This window comes from Sapajus apella, unplaced genomic scaffold (genome assembly GCF_009761245.1).
Source record: "Sapajus apella isolate SASKATOON/1434 unplaced genomic scaffold, GSC_monkey_1.0 scaffold72, whole genome shotgun sequence".
Lineage (NCBI taxonomy): Eukaryota > Metazoa > Chordata > Mammalia > Primates > Cebidae > Sapajus > Sapajus apella.
In genome coordinates, this window is record NW_022437012.1 from 3,594,509 (window position 1) to 3,619,974 (window position 25,466).

A 25,466-nucleotide genomic window follows, 5' to 3' on the forward strand; every position below is an offset into this window, starting at 1 on the left:
GTGTGTGTGTGTGTGTGTGTGTGTGTGTGTGTGTATGCCTTTCTAAAATCCCCAAAATTCTGGATTCTGAAACGCATCTGGTCCCAAAGGCTTTGGAAGAGGAACTGTGGATCTGTATTCTCTGATAAACCTTAAAATACTGGTACTTTTTAGTATAAGTGTGAAGAATGTCTATGTAACTCAGTTATCAAACGAGCCAATGGTGGAAATTAAAAAGCAATAGACAGCTATTCTGCCTCCAAAATCAGGTAGACTATGGCCAAGATGATGTAGTCCATGCCTTTGGATTCCTATACTTCTGGGCCACATTTAACATTTTCTGGAAGGCTACGAGTCACTATGGCAGTTTTGGGTGGAGGTGAAGGATTGTTGGTTTTGAGTCCTAAAATGGGCATCATTTTTCCCGTCTTGGCATCATATGCCTGTGTGTACACCACAAGAATGATTCTGAGCTAGAATTGAATTGCCTGACAAGCTCTAAAAAACACTTGCCTGGGGTTGCACCTCCCAGAAATGCCAATTTAATTGACTTACAGAGCAACCTGAATATCCAGAAGCATCTCTCACTGATGAAGGACTCCTTATCTTCTCACAAATTGGGATACACTATCCTATTGGGGAAGCATAAGAGGCTGGGGAAGATAAGTAAGGTTGATAAAAGATGTAGACAGGGCTCTTCTCAGAAAGAAGGAAGTCTCTTGAGTGCTGAGAAACCCCCTCTGAGGAATATACTATTAAGAAAGGAATAGCAAATCAGCTTCAACTCTTGCATCCATTTTAAACAATCAAGAGTAGCTGCCTAGAGGCTGTCCTGGAAAGGATTCTGAGATGGAGTTGTTGCTCAGTGGGGAGACAAGCCATGGCCGACTGGCAACGTCTGCCATGCACATGGGAAGAAGGCATAGTTACAACCCCTGCCAGACCTATGCTGTCTTTCTTGAGAGCCTGGGCTCTGCTGCTTCTACAGTCCAGGCCCAATGGTATAACTCTTCAGACAGCATTAGCACTCAGCTGTGGAGGGAAGGATCTCAGATCACTGATGAAAAAGTCCAAGTTTCCTGCCTCCTTACAACTCTACTCATGTCTCTCTAACCCCTGTCTTCATCTCTGCTTATTAAAGAGGCTCTTGAAGGCATTGTTGTAGTTCTTGTTAAAAGCTGTGTAAATCAGCGGGTTGAAGAAAGAATTGGAGTAGCCAAGCCACAGAAATATGCTTTTCCAGATGGGGGGCAGGCTGCAGGCACAGAGTGGGCTGATGAGCTCCGTCAGGAAGAAGGGGATCCAGCACAGCACAAACACACCGATCAGAATTCCCACCATCATGGCTGCCCGCTTCTCCTTCTGCTCCCGCCAGGAGTCTCCACTCGCCTGAAAGGCCATTGTTGCTCTGCAATGTGCTGTAAACACCATTTCAGCCTCATCAGGTGCTTCCTTTACCTTAGAACAAAGAAAATATGGAATTACAAAATAAAACAGAAAAACAGGGAAGAAGCTGAACAAACCAGAAAGTCAACAGCTCCTCTTAGATTTGTCAGAGAAGTCAGGTCACAGTGCTAAATGCTGCTCCAAAAATGGGAGAGTCCGGTGAATACAGAGAATCACAGCTTTCCAGAGCAAAAACCCACAAGCAGAAACTTCTGCAGGAACCACTGCTGGGGTGAGAAAACGTAAACTCTAACTGACAAATTGCTAGAGGCTCCGTGTGGAAAAATCTGACAGTTAAAAACTCCAGGAGAACTTAGACATGGAGGGGAGTAGAGTGTGGAGGTAGACATTTTTATGTTTTATTTTCTCCAGGGTCTCTATCAGGTCCACACAGTGAATACTGGAGAAAAATCACCCTGTGCTTTTGCCAAGGAGAAGGGAAAAGAATCCATTTTGAAATACACCAAACCATTCTGTTCTTAATAGGGCCTACCCTTATGAGAATTAACTTACCAGAGCCTAACCTGAGGGGCTTTTATCAGAGCCTAATATACCTGGGGGAAGGGAAATACCCAACTCCAGCCCCCTGTAGCCATTCTGTCCCACCTAAGGGGGAAGTACCATTGAGAAGCACTAGTGAAGTTTACAGTCCAGGTGCACAGGCTCTAAAACAACTGAGACCTAATCAGTTCTCAGTAGTCACATGACAACAGAACACTTGCCCTTCTCCCATACCTCGCCACCATATTAACTAAAGGCCTATCTTCACAGTTCCTTTTACCCAATGCATCATGTCTACCTTTCAACAAAAAAATTACAAGGCACACTAAAAGGCAAAAAACACAGTTTGAAAAGGCTAAACACGCATCAAACCAGAGTCAAAGATAGCCTTGATGTGGCAATTACCAATGAATTTTTTTAAACTATGATTAATATAACCGCTTTAAAATAAAAAGTAGACAATATGCAAGAACAGATGAATAATGTAAAGCAAAGAAACTGAAATTCTAAAAAAGAAATTTTAAAATGTTAGATATCAAGACAGCAAAAGAAGACTCTCCTTTCATAGATTCATTAGTAGACTGGGCACAGCTGAGGAAGGAACCTCTGAGCTTCAGGATATGACACTAGAAACTTTCGCAACCTAAACATAAATAGAAAAAAGATTTATAAAAATAGAATAATCCAGAATGGTAAGACAACTACAAATGTTGTAAATACACTTAATGAGAATACCAGAAGCAGAGCAAAGAAAGGAACATAAGCAATATTTGAAGCAATAATGACTGAGAATTTCCCTAGTTGATATCAGACACCAAACCACAGATCCAGGGAGGTTAAAGAACACCAAGAAGAATAAATACCAAAATATAAAATACAGACACCTAGGCATATCATATTTAATCTTGAGAAAAGCAAAAATAAAGAACAAAAGTCTTGGAAGATGCCAAAGGGAAAACCTGTAGGGTAGCAAAAATAAGAATTACATCTAGCATCTCTTCAGAAACCATTCAAGCAAGAAGACTGTGAAGTAAAATATTGAGTCCTTCTTTAATGAGCCATTCCAAGGCTTCCCAGTCTACAGGCAGTGGAAGCTGCATGTAACCGTTTCTGTTTACAGGAGATAATACTGACCCATCCACATCCTAGTAGACTATCATCAAGTCACCAGAGGAAGTCTAAAGGATAAAACTTGGCATCCTGAAATCACCCCATGGATATTTAGCAGTCCCTTGTTGGGAGAGAAAAACATCACCAGAGCATGAGAGGAAATGGAAAGTGATTTTGTTGTTATTTTTCTCCCACTAAGCTCATTAATGGGCACTTTTCCAGCCATTTCTATGCTGACCTGAATGACCTTCCAGGCACTTGAGTTCCTTCACTGTGTAATGAAATTCCAAATCCTCGTTAAGCTATTCAAGTAAGGAAATTGATGGGGTAAGTTCAGTTCAAAGAGATCCTGGGGGAAGAGAAACAAAAGGAAGTCTGATTACATCGGTTCATTTAAAACACACCTGGCTCTACCACTGCAGCACTGAGCAGGGTCCACCTGTGCTCTGTCAAGATGTCTGTTTGCTAGAAGCCCTGTGTTCACAGCTTTTCAGCCTGAGCCTGGTACAGCCTGTGCAGAGTGATGCTGGAAGGCAATGGAATCTTTCCAGAAACAGCCTCAAAGAAAATGAGCCAATTGTGGGTGATTATTACTATTATTTTGCTAGGAGATGACTAGCTTGGTTTTTTCAGTTCAATGTGTAATTTCTATTAGAAAATCAACATAAACAAAGAAGAAGCAGTACAACTCCTGAGAAGCTGCTATGAAACAGACATGTGCTACATGCCTGCAATAGATGACTTTCATTCTTCCTTAAGAGATTATATTATCATCCCCACTTCACAGCTGAGAAACCACTCTGAAAGGTTAGATACCTTGGTCCAAAGTCACACAGTTGCTTATTGTTAGAGCTAAAAGTCAAACTTGGGTAATTTAAAGGAGAGCCCACCCTCTTAACCCCTGCATGTTATTCTGCATCTTTGAGTAAAAGTGATCAATCTGAATGGGTTCCTACAGAATCTATTTTTGGGGTCATATTTATGTTGGGGCGCTTGCAGAATGAGCATCTATGGCTCCTCAGGCAATCCTGGGCCTCTAGCAACCAGCTCTGGGGGCACCCCAGAGTCTCCCTCTTTCCTCTTGTCTCTCTGCAGCCTTTGGCCCTCAGTGCCCCTCTGCACACCTGTCTTATGACCACTCATGCTCAAGAGGCCTCTGACCCTGGATTTAGAATTTGCTCATCAGGAAGGTGAGAATATGAATTGTTGAATCCACACAACCAGTACTACCTGGGACTTTCTGGTCCTGTTGTAAAAGGAGAAGTGCTCTGAATACAGAGGCTGGAGAGAGAGAACACTATAAACAAGGCCACACAAGCAGGGAAAGGCAGAACCAAGGTGTCTGCCCAGTCTCCATGGTTCCAGGGCTGCAGGTTTCTTTCTGCCATGCTAAAACATGACCTAAAAGATGAGTTTTCTAAATGTCTTTATAGATTCTAGGGCTTTTCCATTCAAAATTAATTAAGGATCAAATCAGCCAGACAACAAATGCTCAGACCCTGATTGATCACCTGTGTGTATAGGAACAATGTACTGACATTTCTCATGAGGTCTCAATTTTAAATATTCTGTCCCACTATTCCCATAGGTACGGTATTGCCTGTATTGCCATACAGGGTCATTCTATGGACATGCTTAAGTTACAGTGTCAGGTGCGTTTACCTGATAATTTGGAAAGTCATTCAGCCAGTCTGATAAAAGATCATGGAGATGAGGATAGAGTCCTTTCCTTTGCTAGTATACCTCCAGCATCCTCCCCACCTGCCACTTGGAGGAAAAAAGAACAAACAACATCTCCCTTATATTGGAGGGCAAACATGTACTCTCTGAAGAGGCAGCTGAGAACTGGCCTGCCAGCCAGAGCCCCTCTTTATATTGGAGCGTGAATTTGTAGATGTCATTCAGAATATTGTGTCATGACAAACACTCTACAAGGGTAGGGACCTTGAGTATTCTGTCTACTGAAGAATCCCTAGCACCTAATGTGATGTATGGTATACAGTAAGTACTCAATAAATATCTATTGAATAAAGAAATGTGTAGGGGAGATAACTCTCTTGCAAGTCTCTTGCATTCCTACACATTTTGCTAGCAAAGATTCTGGCAGCCTTTGTTATAAACCAGTTTTTCCAGGATGTTTGTACAGCAAACAGCTCTGGAAGATAGAGACACTATCTCCCAGTGGAAAAGGGGGTAAACTTGTTTGCAACCAATTATAAAAGATTCAGGCTTCTTTTTTATAATATAAAAAATATGTAATAAATAATACAAAAAATAAGAACAGAAGGAACTGTCCAACACTAGGCAAAAGATTCAGGTTCCCTAACCTGGGAGTTCTCTGCTGTGATGCAAACCCATCAGAACCATCCATATCACTCCTGTGGGACTTTGAGTGAAAGGGGAACTGATCCATAGCTGAAGCTCACACTGTGTAACAAAGTTTTTCAACTCCAACCCAAGAGCATCATGTCTTCTGCCAGCATCCAGTAATGGCAGGCTGACTTGTTAGCCTGCAGGCAGAGTAAAATCTCAGACCCTTCATAGTTCTTGACATATGTCTAGCACTTGGCTAGGTGGCTCCACACACGGTCCTACTCAGTTATGACAGCAACCCCCTAAGGAAGGAAGGAGGAAACCAAGGCTCAGAGCACATTAAATATTAGCTCGACTTCCAAGCTGGGTCCCCATTTCTAATATCCTACCAAGAAGAACCTTACCTCTATCATAGGCTCATTGTGAGGACTGAAGGAGACCGTGGTACAGAGTAGGCTCTCAGTAAAGGTCAACTTCATGGCTCCCATCTCCTCCCGCCCCTCTAAAAAATGCCAGCTGCCACAGAAAAAAACTTCCAAACCTTCAATCCTCTAATGTTGTCAGACAAATGTCTTTAGAAGAAGAAATAATAGAAAAAAATCAGAAAGAAGAACAGTTCCTTAATCATTTGTGGAACCTACCACTCTGTGTTGTGACTACAAGGGTCACACACTGATTATAGTAAGATGCTTTACGAGGTTGGTGTCAGGGGACCACATTAATCCTATCAGCGACTCAAGCCCTACCACATCTGAGGAAAGGACATTGAGAACTTCCCAATTAAGCTAAAAGGCAATCTGGATTATAACTGGAATGTACAATTTCTGATCAGAGCTTGCAGATAAGTGGTCAGAACACCTCGGGCTTCATTCTCTCTGTCTGAGGTTTAGTGAGATAACCAAGCTCAGGTCTTATTTCTCTCTAAGGCACTTTAAAGAGATAACTAATAAAAATGCCCCCAAAGTAAACAAACAGGGCTGGCTTATTTTAGAGCCTAAAGGAAAATTTTCTCAGCTCTTTCTTAATGAGATTTTCCTGTAAAACCAAATTGAGAACACTGCTAGGCTTGAAGAAAATAAACTCTCCCCTTAGTGTAATTATAGGCACAACAGAATGTAGTCTTATTAAGCTCTTGGGTATGCTCATAACATAAAGCACAATTGCTACTGCTATTTGGAAAACATGGATTTATTTATTTATTTATTTATTTATTTGGTTTGTTTGGGAGTTTAGTCACCCTGCCATGGCTAAGGACCTCCTGGAGTTAATGCTAAGAAGGGGAAGGTGTAATCAAGTGTGGTAATTAAGGTTAAGTACATTTGTGTTTTCAGCTCCGATATCATCTATCTAAAACCATCCCCCTATACTACTAGAAGCTGATTCCTTGTACAGGGGGTGGATACAATGAGGATAGCAGAAGTTGTGTCTTTTTCACTATGCATTATTTAGCTTCAGTGTTCTGATATGTGCCTTACAGGGCCAGGGCTCCAGGACAGAAGACTACCCCCGCCTCAGAGAGTCCTAGTCAATACCCACCGTGAGTTCCTCCTCACAGGCAAGCCAGCACTACAGAAGGCTGAGCTTTCTCCTCCAGGAAAGGGCTTCAGGAATTGTTTAATGCAAATTGGGCAAGCTAGCAGCTATATAGATTTCTGGGTAACAAGTTCAAATCTTTCTTTAGTTTTCAAGGAATTCTGTGACCTACCCCAAAAAGTTAAGAAGCATGGAGTTTAGGTCTTGTTTTTCCACTGAGAAGTCCAATGTTCTCCAAACACTACACAGATATAAGAAATACACGATCCCTATACCATACTTCTTATACCCATTTTGTTTCTCTCGCTCTTCCTCCAATATTCCCTAACAATCCATTAAGAGAGAAAATAGACAGGGAAACAGTGGTAAAGAGGCAGGATGAACACAATGATGTAGGGGGAACAAGGAAGAACTTTATAGAGACTTAGAGAACCATGGATATTTCTGAAGGTGTAGGGAAAATACTTGATGCATCCAAGTATCTTTGAAAGTTTTCAGACAATTAGGTGCCAGTCTTAAAGGAATAAAACCATAGCCAGATGTTTTGTCATCACTGATACAATTTGATTCATAACATTTAATTTTCTAGAGTTAAAGTAACCTTGCAGTTTGGCATGAGAATGTGTTTGAGCCCACAGCTTTTTAAATAGAATCAGAAGAAGAGTGGTGATTTTCTACCACCCTCTTTTCATATCTGAGCTCAGGCTGAACCCAGCTTTCATTTTTGGTTCTATCCAGAAGCCCACCAGCTGCTCAGTCTTTCGGGTGATCCAGATTACAAGTAAGCATTGGCAAGGCAGTAAAAACATAAAAGGACACTACAAGAAAAGGAAGTTACAGGCCGATATCTCTGATGAACATAGATGCAAAAATCCTCCACAAAATACTAGCAAACTAAATTCATTAAAGGGAGCAGTCACCATGATCAAGTGGGATTTATCCCTGGGATGCAAGAATGGTTCATCTTACACAAGTCAATAAATGTGCTATACCGCATTAACAGAATGAAAAACAAATCATATGATCATCTCAATAGATGTAGAAAAAATCCCAGACAAAATTCAACATCTTTTCATGATAAAAATTCTCAACAAATTAGGCATAGAAGTAATGTAATTCAGCTCAACATGATAAGGGCCATATATGACAAACCCACAACATCATACTCAGTGGTTAAAAAGTGTAAAGCTTTTTCTCTAATATCAGGAACAAGACACAGATGCCCAGCGTCACTTCTTTTCAACATATAATACTGGTGAAGTCCTAGCCAGAGGAATTAGGCACAAAAAAAAAAAAAAAAAGAGAGAGAGAGAGAGAGAGAAAAAAAAAGCAAAAAAAAAAAAAAAAAAAAAGAGAGAGAGAGAGAGAGAGAAGTAAAAGGCATCCAAGTAAAAAAGAAAGAAGTGAAAATCATGTTGTTAGCAACATAATTTTATATATAGAAAACCCTAAACACTCCACTAAAAAAATGTTGGAACTAGTAAGCAAATTCAGTGAGGTTGCAAGATAGAAAATTAATATACACAAATCAGTAGTGTTTTTATACACTAACAATGAACTGTCTGAAAAAAATTAACAGTTTCATTTACAATAACATAAAAAATACTTAGAAATAAACAGATCCAAGGCAGTGAAAAATCTGTATGCTAAAAATTGTAAAACATTAATGAAATAAAGAAGATATAAGGAAAAAGTTATGGCATGTTTATGAATTAGAAGAACTAATATTGTTAAAATGTTCACATTAACCAAGTGATCTAGAGGTACAATGCAATCCCTATCAAAGTATCAATGTCATTTTTCACATAAATAGAAAAAAGAATCTTAAAATTTATATGGAAACACAAATGATCCTAAGCCAAAGTAATTAAGCAAAATGAACAAAGCTGGGGGCATCACACTACCTGATTTCAAATTATGCTACAAAGCTATAGTAACCAAAATAGCATGTGTGTTAGTTCATTTGCATGCTACTATGAAGGAATACCCAGAACTGCATAATTTATAATTTAGAACTGACTCACAGTTCTGCATACCTGGGGAGATCTCACGAAACTTATAATCATGGTGGAAGGGGAAGAAAATATGTCCTTCACATGGCAGTAGGAGAGAGAAGTGCCAGCAAGGGAAATGCCAGACACTTATAAAGCCATCATATTTCATAAGAACTCATTAACCTGAAAATGGCATGGTGGAAACTGCCCCCATGATTCAGTTACCTCCCATTGGATCTCTTCCACAACATGTGGGGATTACAATTCAAGATGAGATTTGGGTGGAGACATAGCCAAACTATATCATGCCATAACTGGCCCCTCCCAAATCTCATGTTCTCACATTTCAAAACAAAATCATGCCTTCCCAACAGTCCTCCAAAGTCTTAACTCATTTCAGCATTAACCCAAAAGTCCAAGTTCAAAGTTTTTCTGAGAGAAGGTAAGTCTGTTCTGCCTATAGACTTGTAAAATCAAAAGCAAGTTAGCTACTTTCTAGATTCAGTGGAAATACAGACACTGGGTAAATACACCCACTCCAAATGGGAGAAATTGGCCAAAACAAAGGGGCTATAGGTCCCATGCAAGTCCAAAATCCAATAAGGCAGTTATTTAGCCTTAAATTTCCAGAATGATATCCTTTGACTCCATATCTCACATCTAGGCCACACTGATGCAAGAGGTAATCTCCCATGGCCTTGGGAAGCTCTTCCCCTGTGGCTTCTCAGGGTACAGCCCCCTCTCAGATGCTTTCATGGGTTGGCATTGAGTGTCTACGGCTTTTCCTGTTGCACAGTGCAAGCTATTGGTGGATCTACCATTCTGGAAGGCAGTGCCCCAGTGGATTCTGTGTGGAGGCTCCAACCCCACATTTCCCTTTCGCACTGCCCTAGCAGAGGTTCTCCATGAGAGCTCCACCCCTGCAGCAAAATTCTGCCTGGACATCCAGGTGTTTCCACACATCCTCTGAAATCTAGGCTGAGGTTCCCAAGCCTCAATTCTTGGTTTCTGTGCACCTGCTGGCTCAACACCACATAGAAGCTGCCAAGGCTTGGGGCTTGCACCCTCCAAAGCAATGGCCTGAGCTGTACCTATGTCCCTTTTAGCCATGGCTAAAGCTGAAGCAGCTGGAATGCAGGGCACCATGTCCCAAGGTTGCACAGAGCAGTTGGGACCTGGGCCCAGCCCATGAAACCATGTTTTCCTTCTAGGCTTCCAGGCTTGTGATGAGAGGGGCTGCCATATAGGTCTCTGACATACCCTGGAGACGTTTTCCCCATTGTGTTGGTGATTAAGATTCAGCTCCTCATTAGTTATGCAAATTTCTGCAACAGGCTTGAATTTCTTCGCAGAAAATGGGTTTTTCTTTTCTACCACATCATTGGGCTGCATATTTTTCAGATTTTTTTGCTTTGCAACCTCTTGAGTGCATTGTCACTTAGAAATTTCTTCTGCCAGATACCCTAAATCATCTCTCTCAAGTTCAACGTTCCACAGATCTCTAGGGTAGGGGCAAAATGCCTCCAGTCTCTGCTAAAGCATAGCAAGAAACACTTCTGCTCCATTTCCCAAGAAGTTCCTCATCTCCATCTGAGACCACCTGGACTTCATTGTTCATAACAATATCAGCATATTGATCAAAACCATTCAACAAGTCTCTAGAAAGTTCCAAACTTCCTCATATCTTCCTGTCTTCTAAGCCCTCCAAGTATCTAGGAAGTTTCCAACTTTCCCACATTTTCCTGTCTGTTTCTGAGGCCTCCAAACTCTTCCAACCTCTGTCTGTTACCTAGTTCCAAAGTTGCTTCCACATTTTCAGGTATCTTTAATAGCATCACCTCACTACCTCAGTACCCACTTACTGTATTAGTTCATTTTTACCCTGCTATGAGGAAATACCCAAGACTGGGTAATTTATAAAGGAAGAAGGTTTAGTTGACTCACAGTTCTGCATAGCTGGGAAAGCCTCAGGAAACTTACAATTATGCCAGAAGGGGAAGTAAATGTGTCCTCTTCACATGGCAGCAGGAGAGAGAAGTGCAAGCAGGGGAAATGCCAGACACTTAAACTATCAGATCCTGTAAGAAGTCACTCACTATCATGAGAACAGCATGGGGAAAACTGCCCCCATGATTCCGTTACCTTCCACTGGGTTCCTTATGACACATGGGGATAACAATTCAAGATAAAATTTGAGTGGAGACACAGCCAAACCATATCAGCATGGCACTGGCATAAAAACAGACACTTTGGCCAATGAAACATGACAGAGAGTCCAGAAATATATTCATGTATCGGTGGTCAATTGATTTTCTATACATGTGCTGAGAACACATAATGGGGAGAAAAACAGTCTCTTCAATAAATACTATATATAAAATGAAATTATAACTAGGTATTTTTCAATAAAAACTAGATACCCACATACAGAAGAATAAAGTTGGATGCTTATCTTACCTCTTATACAAAAATCAACTCAAAATATATTAATGACTTAAATGTAAGACCTGAAACTCTAAGAGTACTAGAAGAAAACATAGGGAAAATCTTCTTGACATTGATAGATGTATATATGTAATAATTTTGGGGATATGATCCTTAAAGCACAGACAACAAAAGCAAAAATAGACAAATGAGATTACATTAAACCAAAAAGCTTCTACATAGCAAAAGAAACAATTAACAGTATAAAGAGACAACTTACAGAATGAGAGAAAATATTTGCAAATGACATATCTAATATGGGGTTAATATCTAAAATATATAAGGAACTTGAAAAACTCCACAGCAAGAAAACAACCTGATTAAAAATGGACAAAAGACTTCAATAGATACTTCTCAAAAGAAGATATACAAATGGCCAAGAGGTTTATGAGAAAAAGAAGGATCAACATCAGTAATCAGAGAATGCATATTAAAATCACAATGAGATATCACATCATATCTGTTAGAATGGCAATTATCAAAAAGACGAAAGAGAAGTGTTGGTGAGGATGTGGAACTAACAGAACGCTTGCAGATTGTTGGTGAGAGTTTCCATTAGCACATCCATTATTGAGAACTCTATGGAGGTTCTTCAAAAAGCTAAAAAGAGAATTATCTTATGGTCCAGGAATCCCACTTCTGGGTATTTAGTATGTTAAAGAGATATCTTCACCCCAATGTTCATTGCAGAATTATTCACAATAGCCAAGATATGAAATCAACCTAAGGGTCCATCAATAGATGAATAAGGAAAATGTGACCTGCATATATATACAATAGAATACTGTTTAGCTTAAAAAAGGAGGAAATTCTATTATTTGTGGCAACATAGTTGAACCTGGAGAACATGATGCCAATTGAAAAAGAAAAAAAAAAAAACAGGGACAGAAAGATAAATACTTCATGACCTAACTTTTATGTGAAATCTAAAAAATCAAATTACAGAGGTAGAGAATAGAGTGGTGGATACCAGAGGCTGGATGGTAGGGGGTAAAGGGGCTAGGGAATGGAAAGACTTTGACTATATAGTACAAAGTTTTAGTTAGATGAAGGGAAAAATTTTTCAAAATCTATTGCACAGCAAGGTGCCTATAGTTAATGTGATGCATATTTAAAAACTGTTACAACATATTTTAAATTTTGTCACTACAAAAATAAAATATGTAAAGTGATAAATATATTAGTTTTCTTGATATCAATAAAATGTATGTGGATGTATATATATATATATATATATATATATATTATATACATATATATATAAAACATTACAGTACTCATTCGGAGGCAGAGCAAAGATGGCCAAATACAAGGCTTCATTTATTGTTCTCTCTGCAGAAACAACAAATTGAACTGTCCATATAAAGAAACACCCTCATAAGAACCAAAAATTTGGTGAGTGTATTAGTCAGGTTTCTCTAGAAGGACAGAACTAATAAGATAGATGTACATATGAAGGGGAGTTTATTAAGGAGCATTGACTCACACAATCACAAGGTGAAGTCCTACAATAGGCCATCTGCAAGCTGAGGAGCAAAGAAGCCAGTCCAAGTCCCCAAACCTCAAAAGTCGGGAAGCTGCTAGCTCAGCCTTCAGGATGTGGCTGAAGGCCCAAGAGCCCCTGACAAATCACTGATGTAAGTCTAAGCGTCTGAAACCTGAAGAACTTGGAGTTGGATGTTTGAGGGGCGGAAGCATCCAGCACAGAAAGATGAAGGGAGAAGATTCAGCGCGTCGAGTCGTTCCATGTCTTTCTGCCTGCTTTTATTCGTGCCACGCTGGCAGCCGATTAGATGGTGCCCACCAGATTGAGGGTGGGTCTCTCTCTCCCAGTCCACTGACTCAAATGTTAATCTGCTTTGGCAACACCCTCACAGACATACCCAGAACAGTATTTTGCATACTTCAACCCAATCAAGTTGACACTCAATATTAGCCATCACAGTGAGTGATCAAAGTCTCTGGTTTTAACTTTATATCACTGAAAGAGGCACTGGAAGAACAGTCTTGAATTGCTGATGCCACCCTTCCGGCATCCCCTGGCAGTGGCTGTGTGATACGGAGAGACAATCTGTGTGCTTGTTAGAGGGAAAGTGCAGGGATTGTGGGACTTTGCATTAAAACTCTATCTATGCTGCCCTGTCACAGCAGAAAGCAATGCCGGGAAGAACTCAGCTGATGCCTACAGTTGATGCCATACCAGTGGTCAGAACCTGAGTTCTGGCAAGTCCTACCACTGTAGGCCTAAAGTGTTCTAGGTTTCCAAATAAACTTAACAGGCAATCTAGGCCACAAGAACTGTAATTCCTGGGCAAGTCCTGGTGCTTAGCTGGACTTTGGGGGCAACTGACCTAGTGAGAGACCAGCCAGGGCAGCCAAGGGAATGCTTGTGTCATGCCTCTGCAAACCCTAGGCAGCACAGCTTAGAGTTTCAAGAGAAACTCCCTGCCTTTGCTTGAGGAAAGGAGAGGGAAGAGTAAAGATGACTTTGTCTTGTGGCTTGGATACCAGCTCAGCCACAGTAGGATATGGCATCAGGCAGAGTCCTGAGGCCCCCATTCCAGCCCCTAGCTCCTGAATGACATTTCTAGACACATCTGGACCAGAAGGGGACTTCTGCCTTGAAGGGAAGAACCCAATCCTGGCAGAATTCATCACCTGCTGACTAAAGAGCCCTTGGGCCATGAATAATCAGGAGAAATACAGAGGCAGTATGCGCCATAGGCCTTGGAGGACTCAGGGATGTGTTGGCTTCAGGTGTGACCCAGCACATTTCCAGTTGTGGTAGTTACGAGGAGAGACTCCTGCTTGAGAAAAGGAGAGGGAAGAGTAAGGAGCGTTTGTATTGCAGCCTAGGTACCAGCCAGTCCGAAGTAGGGGAACGCACCAAGCAGACTCTTAAGGTCCCCAATTCCAGAACTTGGCTCCTGGACAGCATTTCTTTCTTTTCTTTTCTTTTCTTTTTTCTTTTCTTTCTTTCTTTCTTCTTTCTTTCTCTTTCTTTCTTCCTTCCTTCCTTTCTTTTTTCTTTCTTTCCTTCTCTCTCTCCTCTCTCTCTCTCTCTCTCTTTCTCTCTCTCTCTCTCCCCCTCTCTCTCCCTCTCTCTCTTTTTTTTTTTTAAAGTTCTGGGGTACGTGTGCAGTTCGTGCAGGATTGTTTCATAGGTAGACACATGCCACGGTGGTTTGCTACATCCATCCCCACTGTCGCCTACATTAGGTATTTCTCCTGATGTTATCCCTCCCCAATCCCTCACCCCCTGCTATCCCTCCCCTGGTCCCCTCATCCCCCAACAAACCCCGATGTGTGATGTTCTCCTGCCTGTGTCCATGTGTTCTTATTGTTCAACACCCACTTATGAGTGAGAACACGTGGTGTTTGGTTTTCTGTTCTTGTATCAGTTTGCTGAGAATGATAGTTTCCAGCTTCATCCATGTCCCTGCAAAAGACATGAACTCATCCTTTTTTATGGTTGCATAGTATTCTATGGTGTATATGTGCCACATTTTCTTTATCTAGTCTGTCATTGATGGGCATTTGGGCTGAGCATTTCTAGACCTGTCCTGGGTCAGAGGAGAGCCCACTGCCCTGAAGGGGGAGTCACAGGCATGGCAGCATTGAACATAAGCTGACTAGAGCTCATGTTCTAGTCATAAGAGCCCTTGGGCCTTAGCGAATATTGGTGGTAGCTAGGCAGTACTCACCACAGGCCTAAAGTGGTGGTAGCCATGGCAAGAGACTCCTCTTCTTGTGGAAACTGGAGGGAAGAGTGCGAAGAACATGGTTGTGTGGCTTGGGTGCAAGCTTGACTGCAGGAGAGTAAAGCACCATGTAGATTTCTAAGGTTTCCAACTCCAGGACCTGTCCCCTGGACAGAATCTCTGGATATGCTCAGGACCTAGGAGAACTTGCTGCCCTGAAGGGCACAAGCCTATCTGGCTTCACCACCTGCTGATTGTAGAGCCCTAGGGCCTTGAGTGAAACTAGGCAGTATCCAGGTAGTAGTTATTATGGGCCTTGGGCAAGACCTGGTGCTGTGCTGGCTTCAAGTGTGACCCAGTACAGTCCTAGTGCTGGTGGCCACTGGAGTACTTGTGTTACCCCATCTCCAGCTCCAGGCAGCTCAGCACAGAGAGACTTTCTTTGTTTGGGAGAAAGGGAAGAGAACAAGAGGCTCTGCCTTGTAATCCAGAGAATTCTTCCAGATCTTAACCAAGACCACCAAGGTGATATCTCTATAAGCTTACAAGCTACAGTGTTACCGGGACTGGGTTGCCCCCAATGAAGATATGGCTGTAGTCACTGAAAACTTAGATTACCCTTTGAATACCTTAAAAGCCTTCCCAAGAGGGATGGGTATAAACAAACCCAGACTGTGAAGAATACAATAAGTGCATAACTCTTCAATGCCCAGATACTAACAAACATTGACTAGCATCAAGACCATGCAGGAATATATGATTTCACCAAATCAATTAATGCCCCAGGGACCAACCCTGGAGAGACAGATATGTGGTCTTTCAGATAGATGATTCAAAATAGTTCTTTTGAGGAAACTCAATGAAATCAAGATAACACAAAGAAAGAATTTGAAATCTCATCAGATAAATTTAACAAAGAGATTAAAATAAAGAGTCTAGCAGAATTCTGGAGTTAAAAAAAATGTAATTGACATACTAAAGAATGCAAGGGTCTCTTACCAGCGAAATGATCAAGCAGAAGAAAGAATAAGTAAGCTCTAAGATAGGCTATTTAAAAATACACAGTCAAAGGTGCCAAAAGAATAAAAAGAATGAAGCATGTCTACAAGATCTAGAAAACAGCCTCAAAAGGGCTAATCTAAGAGTTATTCATCTTCAAAAGGAGGCAGAGAGAGAGATAGGAGTATAAAGTTTATTGAAAGAGATAACAGAGAACTTCCCAAACCCAGAGGAAGATATCAATACCCAGTACAAGGTTATAGAATACCAAGCAGATTTAGCCCAATAAGACTACCTCAAGACATTTAATAATCAAACTTCCAAAGGTCAAGGATGAAAAAAAGATCTTCAAAGCAGCAAGAGAAAAGAAATAACATGCAAGGGAGCTCCAATACATTTGGCAGCAGGCTTTTCAGTGTAAAACTTATAGTTCAGGAGACAGTGGCATGACATATTTATCATGCTGAAGGAAAATAACTTTTATCCTAGAATAGCATATCCAGTGAAAATACCTTTCAAACATTAAGAAGAAATAAAAACCTTACCATATAGAAATGGAGGATTTCAACACCGGACCTGTCCTATAAGAAATGTTAAAGGGAGTTCTTCAATCAGAAAGAAAATAGCCTGGGCACCATGGCACATGCCTGTAATCCTAGCACTTTGGGAGGCCAAGGTGGGCAGATCACTTGAGGCCAAGAGTTCGAGACCACCTTGGCCAACATAGCAAAAACCAATCTCTACTGGAAACAAACAAACAACAACAACAACAACAAAAAACCAGCCTGGAGTGATGGCACATGCCTGTAATCCTAGTGTGAACCCAGAAAACCTGAGACAGATCTCAGTTAACTTAGGAAGTTCATTTTGCCAAAGTTGAGGACACACACCCATGACAGCCTCAGGAGGTCATGAGAATGTGTGCCCAAAGCCCAAAGTGGTCAGAGCACAGTTTGGTTTTATACATTTCAGGGAGATACAAGAATCAATCAGCATATGTAAGATGAATATTGGTTGGGTCTGGAAAGGGAGGACAGCTTAAAGTGGGGAGGCTTCCAGGTTATAGGTAGATAAGAGACAAATGGTTGCATTCTTTTGAGTTTCTGATTAGCCTCTCCAAAGGAGGCAATCAGATATGATTTATCTCAGTGAACAGAGGGGTGACTTAGAGTAGAATGGGAGGCAGGTGTACCTTAAGCAGTTCCCAGCTTGACTTTTTCCTTTAGCTTAGTGATTTGAGGGCCCCAAGATATCCTTTCACAGCAGGTACTTGGAAGGCTGGGGTGGGAGGATCGCTCAAACCCAGGAGTGGGAGGTTACAGTGAACCAAGATACTGCATTCCAGCCTGGGTGATAGAACAAGACTCCATCTCAAAAAAAAAAAAAAAAAAAAAGAAAGAAAGACAGGAAGGAAGGTTGGTTAATAAGCTTTAAGAAATCACTGAAGGTATAAAATTCACTAGTAATTATAAGTACATAGAAAAGCACAGAATATTATAACACTGTGATTATGGTGTATAAACTACTCAATCTTGAGCAGAAAGACTAAAAGATAAACCAATAAAAAATAATAACTATGACAACTTTACAAGACATAGTACCACACAATATAAACAGAAACAACAAAAGGTTAAAAAGTAGGGGAACAAAGTTAGTTTTATTAGTTTTCTTTTTGCTTATTTGTTTGCTTATGCAATCAGTGTTAAGTTGTCATCAGTTTAAAATATTGGGTTATAAGATATTATTGGAAAGCCTCATGGTAACCTCAAGTAAAAAAACACACAACACATACACAAAAAATAAAAAGCAAGAAATAAAAACATATCACTAAAGAAAATCATCTTCACTAAAAGGAAGACCAGAAGGAGAAGACCACAAAACAACCAGAATACAAAACACAAAATGACAGAAGTCTGTACTTATCAATAATGACATTAAATGTAAATAAACTAAACTTTATAATCAAAAGAGACCGAGTCACTGAATGATTAATAAAACCACAAGACCCAACAATCTATTTCCCACAAGAAATACACTTCACCTATAAAGATGCACATAGACATAAAGGGATGCAAAGATATTCCATGTAAATAGAAACAAAATAAATAAATAAAAGGCCGGATACAGTGGCTCACACCTGTAATCCCAGCACTTTGGGAGGCCGAGGTGGGTGGATCACAAGGGCAAGAGTTGGAGACCAGCCTGGCCAATGTGGTGAAACCTCGTCTCCACTAAAGATACAAAAAATTAGCCAGGCGTGGTGGTGTGCACCTGTAATCCCAGCTACTCAGGAGGCTGACACAGAAGAATTGCTTGAATCTGGGAGGTGAAGGTTACAGTGAGCCAAGATTGCACCATTGCACTCCAGCCTGGGTGACAGGGCGAGACTCTGTCTCAAAAAAAAAAAAAAAAGAATAGCTATACTTATGTGAGACAAAATATATTTCAAGAGAAAAACTACTAAAGAGACAACAAAGGTCATTATATAAGATAAAAGCGGGTCAATTCAGCATGAAGATATAAGGATTATATATGATCCCAACATTGGACCACTCAGATATATAAGCAAAGGTTATTAGAGCTAAAAAGAGAGATAGACCACAATACAATATTAGCTAGAGACTTCAATATTCTACCCTCATTATTGGACAAATTATCCAGACAGAAAATCAACAAGCCAACACTGGACTTAACCTGTGCTATACCTAGTAGATATTTATAGAACATTTCATCCAACAACTGCGGAATATACATTTTTCTCCTCAGTACATGGATCATTCTCAAGTATAAACAATATGTTAGGCCACAAAATAAGTGTTAATGAATTTTTTAAAAATAAAATTATGTTAAGTATCTTCTCTGATCATAATGGAATAAAACTAGAAATCAGTAACAGAAGGAATTTTGGAAACTATGCAAACACATGGAAATTAAACAATTTGCTCCTGGATGACCAGTGGGTCAATGAAGAAACTAAGAAGAAAATTTAATAATTTATTATACAAGTGATAATGGAAACACAACATACCAAAATCTATGGAACACAGTGAAAGCAGTAATAAGAGGAAAATTTATAGCTATAATTGTTTATATCCAAAAAGTAAAAAAACAACAACAAAAAAAATTTTACAAAAAAGCCCTGGTGATGCTTCTTAAAGAACCAGAAAAGCAAGAGCAAACGAAACTCAAAATTAGAAGAAAATAACCAATAAAGACCTAACCAGAAATAAGTGAAATTGAAATGAAGAAAACAATAAAAACATCAACACAATTAAGAGTTAATTTTTTGAAAAGATAAATGAAACCAACAAACCTTTACTAGACTAACTAAGGAAAAAAGAGAGGAGATCCAAATAAATCAGAGATGAAAAAGGAGGCATTACAACTGAGAGCACAGAAATTCAAAGGATTATTAGAGGCTACTATGAGCAACTATATGCCAATAAATTGGAAAGCCTAGAAGAAATGAATAGCCTTATACTACGGTTGAACCATGAATGAATAGCCTTCTACCACAGTTGAACCATGAAGAATTCAAAACTTGAACAGATTAGTAACAAGTAACAAGACCAAAGCCATAATAAAAAGTCTCCCAGCAAAGAAAAGCACAGGACCCAATGGTTTCATTACTGAATTTTAGCAAACATTAAAAGAAGAACTAATACCAAACCTACTTTAACTATTCTGAAAAATAGAGGTGTAGGAAATACTTCCAAAGTCATTCTATGGGGGCAATATTATCTTCATACCAAAACCAAACACACATTGAAACAAACAAACAAAAACCATAGGCCAGTATTCCTGATAAATACTGATATAAAAATCCTCAACAGAATACTAGCTAATCGAATTAAATAACACATTCAAAATATTATTCATCATGACCAAGCAGAATTTATCCCAGGATGCGAGAATGGTTCAACATATGCAGATCAATCAATATGACACATCATACCAACAGAATGAAAGACAAAAACCGTATGATGATTTCAATTGATATTTAAAAATCATCTGATAAAATTCAACATCTCTTCATGATAAAAACTCTTGAAAAATTAGGTATAGAAAATAACATACATCAACACAATAAAAGTCATATAAGACAGACATACTGCTGGTATCATTGAAGGGGAAAAACTGAAAGCCTTTCCACTAAGATCTGGAACATGACAAGGACATTGTTTTTTACTTTTTGAATCATGGACAAGGACAGTGTCCAAGACAAGGACACTGTCCCCACTGTTATTCAACATAGTATGGGAAGTCCTTGTTAGAGCAATCAGACAAGAGAAAGAAATAAAGGGCATCCAGATTGGGAAGGAAGAAGTCCAATTCCATTGTCATTGTTTGCAGATTTGGAAAAACCTAAAGATTCTACCAAAAAAATCATAAGAACTAAGAAACAAATTCAGTAAAGTTGCAAGATACAAAATCAACATACAAAAATCAGTAGCATTACTATATGTCAATAGCAAACAATCTGAAAAATAAATTTAAAAAGTAATTCCACTTATAATAGTTACACATAAATTAAATATCTAAGAATTAAGGAAGTAAAAGATCTCTAGAATAAAAAGTATAAAACATTGATGAAAGAAATTGAAGATGACCTGTAATCTCAGCTACCTGAAAGGCTGAGGCAGGAGAATTACTTGAACAACCGAGGAGGCAGAGTTTGCAATGAGCTGAGATCACACCACTGTACTCTAGACTGGCTGATACAGTAGGACTCCATCTCAAAAAAAAATTGAAGATGATACAATATAATGGAAAGGTATTCCACGTTCATTGATTGGAAGGATGAATATTGTGAAAATGTTCATACTGCCTACAGTAATCTATAGATTCAATGGAGGCCCTATGAAAATACCAATAATATTCTTCACAGAAGTCGAAAGAACAATCCTAAAATTTATATAAAAACACAAACCACCCAGAATAGGCTAAGCTGTCCTGAGCAAAAACAACAAAACTGGAGGAATTATATTACTTGACTTTAAACTGAATTACAAAGCTATAATAACCAAAACAGCATGGAACTGGCATAAAACAAACACACAGACCAATAGAACAAAATAGATAACCCAGAAAAAAATTCACACATCTACAGCAAACTCATTTTTGACAAATTGGGGAAAGGACAGTCTCTTCAATAAATGGTGCTAGGAAAACTGGATATCCATATGCAGATGAATGAAACTAAACCCCTATTTCCTGTCATATGTAAAAATTAATTCAAAATGGATTAAAGATTTAAATCTGACCTCAAACTATGAAGCTACTACAAGAAAACATTGGGGAAGCTCTCCAGAACATTGGATTTGGCAAAGATTTATTGAGTAATAAATAACTCACAAGTATAGGCTACAAAAGCAAAAATGGATAAGTGGGATCACATCAAGTTAAAAAGCTTCTGCACAGCAAAGGAAACAATCAACAAAGAGACAATCCATAGAAAATATTTGTGAACTATCCATCTATGAAGGGATTAATAACCAGAATATATAAGGGGCTCAAATAACTCTATAGGAAAAAATCAAATAACTTGATTAAAAATTGAGTCAAAGATTTTAAAAGACATTTCTCAAAAACAGACATGCAAATAGCAAACAAATGTACTAAAAGGTGCTCAACATAATTGCTCATCAGGGAAACGCAAATCAAAACTACAATAAGATATCATTTCGCCTTAGTTAAGATGGCTTGTATCCCAAAGATGGGCAATAACAAATGCTGGTGAGGAAGTGGAGAAAAGGGCACCCTTGTACACTGTTGGTAAGAACTAGAACAGACACTATGGAGAACGGTTTGAAGGGTCCTCAAAAAACTCAAAATAGAGCAATTAGACCTGTTTGATATAACTGTTTGAAGGGCCCTCAAAAAACTAAAAATAGAGCAATTATTTAGCATCTCACTGCCAGGTATGTATCTTAAAAAGAGGAAATCAGTATATAGAAGAGATATCTGCATTCCCATGTTTATTGCAGTGCTATTCACAATAGCCAAGATCTGGAAGCAACCTAAGTGGCCATCCACAGATGAAGGATAAAGAAAATGTGGTACATACATGTAAACAATGATATTCCATCATAACAGCATGGATGGAACAGGAAGTCATTATGTTAAGTGAAATAAATCAGGCACAAAAAGACGCTCTTCACATGTTCTCACTTATTTGTGGGAGCTAAAAATTTAAACAGTTGAACTCATGGAGATAGAGAGTTGAATGAGAATTACCAGAGGCTAGGAAGGGTAGTGGGAGCGTGCAAGAGAGAAGGGTTCATGGGTACAAAAATACAGTTAGATAGAATGAATATGATCTAGTACTTGATAGTACAACTGGGTGACTATAGTAAAAAATGATTTATCGTACATTTGAAGATAACTAAAATAGTATAATTGGATTGTTTGTAACATAAAAAAGGATAAATATTTGAGGTGACGGATAACCCATATACCTTGATGTGATTATTACACATTGCAGGCCTGTATCAAAATATCTCATGTACCCTATAAAAATATAAATCTATAGTATATCCACAAAAAATAAAATACAAAATTTTTAAAAAAACACATTGTATCCCATAAATATACACAATTATTACTTGTCAATTTAAAATAAATATATAAACATAAATGGCTCTGTACAGATTTTTGGTCACTCAGGGCCTAATGCACATAAATTTTATGGCAGTGTGTCATTGTTCAAACAAATTGTTAACAAAGAGGACTGGCTTAGAGAGTCAGATTTTTTAATACCGCATTATGTAAAACCTGGGCTCCAAGTTGACATAAACCCTAAAGCTCAATACCTCACATTTATTTTGCCCTTTACAGTTTACATAGTGCTTCCCCATATACTATTCGATCTTTCAGATACCACTGTGCTTTAGACAGTTTTCTAGCAGAGCACTTATAAGACTTTCTTGCATTTATAAATCTATAATTACAATCTACTAAAAGTCTGTTAGGAGCAGGAAACTGCTTATTCATTCTTTGAAAACTCAGAGGAAATTGCCTGAAACATAAGATCAGTAAGTCAAGGAATTTTGAACACTACATTCAACATGTTTTGAAAGACACTTCTCCCAAAGATAGAGCCTAATTCCTCTTTTCTTGAATGTGGGCTGGACTTAGTGACTCACTGCTAATGAATAAATAATAATCATATGTGACTTCTGAAACCGAGTCATAAAAGTCACAAAGGGCACTGCAATTTCCTTCTTGCTTCACTCTCGTGGTTGGCTTGCTCTGGGGAAAATCAGTTATCATGTGATGCCACTCAAGTAGCCCTTTGGAGATGTTCTTTTCTCAAGGATCTGAAGTCTCTTGTCAACAGGAATGTGAGTGCTCCATCTTGGAAGCAAAGTTTCCAGCCTCAGTCAAGCTTCCGAATGACAGCATCCCCATGCAACAACTTGCCTACAGCCAAAAGAGACTTTAAACCAGAACCACCCAGCTAAGCCATTTCCAATGCCCAACCCACAGAAACTGTGCGTTAATACATGTTCATTCTTTTAAGCCACTAAACTGTGGGGTAATTTTCTACACAAGCAATAAATAATCTACTTATGATTATAAGGAATAGCACTAAGAGAAATAAAATAATACTTTTACTACTTATAAGATAAATAGAAAAATAACGAAAGTAGTACAGGAGCTATTTTTTATGGTTTACTATAAGGGACTCCACATAGGCTACTATTTCATTTGCTCTTCACAAGAATATTATAAGACGTGGTAATATTTCCATTTTACATATACAGAATTGCAGATGTAGATTAAGTTGCTTGGCCAAAGTGCTAATAAGTGGCAGTCAAAGAAAATTGGAACCCATGTCTCTTTGTTTCCAAGTCCCACACTCTTAACCATTGTGTACATTATCTTCCAATATATTGTTATTGATTAAGGATGAGTGCAGGCCGGGCGCGGTGGCTGACGTCTGTCCAGTACTTCGGGAGAACGGATGAGGGAGGCGGATCACAAGGGCAAGAGATCCAGACCATCCTGGTCTACATAGTGAAACCCTGTCTCTACTAAAAAAAAAAAATTAGCTGGGCGTGGTGGCGTGTGCCTGTAGTCCCAGCTATTCGGGAGGCTGAGGCAGGAGAATTGCTTGAACCTGGGAGGCAGAGATTGCAGTGAGCCGAGATCAGGCCTCTGCACTCCAGCCTGGCTCCTGGCAACAAAGCAAGACTCTGTCTCCAAAAAAAAAAAAAGAAAAAAAAGAATGAGTGCAGGAGCCCAATTCATAATTGCAAAGATATGGAACCAACCTACCATTGACAAATGAGTAGATAAAGAAAATGTGGTATATATACATAATGGAATACTATTTGGCCATAAAAAGGAATAAAATAATGTCTTTGGCAGTAACTTGGATGAAGCTAGAGGCCATTATTCTAAGAGAAGTAACTCAGGAATAGAAAACCAAACACCATATGTTCCCACTTATAAATGGGAGCTAAGCTATGAATATGCAAAGGCATACGGAGTGATATCATGGACTTTGGAGACTTAGAAGGGGACACTAGTCTGGTGACAATTGCACTAAAATCTCAGAATTAACCACTATATAATTCATCTATGTAAACAAAAACCACTTGTAGCCCAAAAGCTATTAAAATAAAAATATATTTAAAAAATTAAAAAGAAAGCAATAGTACAATTTTAAAAAAGAATGAGTGGAAGATATTAACCAAGGCTTCATTATAATTTGTGTGGTCCCTAGACATCTTTCAATTCATGTGTCCCTTCCTTCATTAAGAAATATTTAAAATCATTTAAAGACTACTATAAGGAAGTATAAGCAAGACTGGATTCATTATAATATATTCATTAGTGTTATATTCATTTTTCCTCAAATTTTAAAAGAAATCAAAATTAGGCCATGCATGGTGGCTCACGTCTGTAATCCCAGCACTTTGGGAGGTCAAGGCAGGCGGATCACCAGAGGTCGGGAGTTTGAGACCACCCTGACCAACATGGAAAAGCCCGTCTCTACTAAAAAATACAAAATTAGTGGGGCGTGGTGGCATGTGCCTGTAATCCCAGCTACTCGGGAAGCTGAGGCAGGATAATCACTTGAGCCCAGAAGGTGGAGGTTGCAGTGAGCTGAGATTGTGCCATTGCACTCCAGCCTGGCCAAAAAGAGTGAAGCTCTGTCAGAAAGAAAGAAGAAAGAAAGAGAAAGAAAGAGAGGGAGGGAGGGAGGGAGGGAGGGAGGGAGGAAGGAAGGAAGGAAGGAAGGAAGGAAGGAAGGAAAGAAAAAAAGAAAGAAAGAAGGAAGGAAGGAAGGAAAGAAAGAGAAATTGAAACATTTTTATGGGTCCCCAAAAGAATTCTGGTTCTAAGTAGTATGACTAGTACACCTGATGGATAACTAGGTCTCAGCATCAAATTGCAC

The 25,466-nt window shown here is 39.2% G+C and overlaps 2 protein-coding genes across 6 annotated transcripts in view; one reads left to right on the forward strand and one right to left on the reverse strand.

Moving 5' to 3' along the window:
* CCDC93 (coiled-coil domain containing 93) overlaps positions 1–4,245 on the forward strand; it is a 99,118-nt gene extending 94,873 nt beyond the window's left edge. For all 5 annotated transcript variants that reach the window (XM_032250660.1, XM_032250661.1, XM_032250662.1 and 2 more), the window contains one exon: positions 4,132–4,245. In XM_032250660.1, coding sequence (XP_032106551.1) covers positions 4,132–4,230 — 99 coding nt within the window. In that variant the 3' untranslated portion in view covers positions 4,231–4,245. The remainder of the gene's footprint in view (positions 1–4,131) is intronic.
* Positions 759–25,466, reverse strand: part of LOC116531757 (5-hydroxytryptamine receptor 5B) — a 29,159-nt gene continuing 4,451 nt past the window's right edge. The window contains exon 2 of the mRNA XM_032250667.1: positions 759–1,437. Coding sequence (XP_032106558.1) covers positions 1,102–1,437 — 336 coding nt within the window. The 3' untranslated portion in view covers positions 759–1,101. The remainder of the gene's footprint in view (positions 1,438–25,466) is intronic.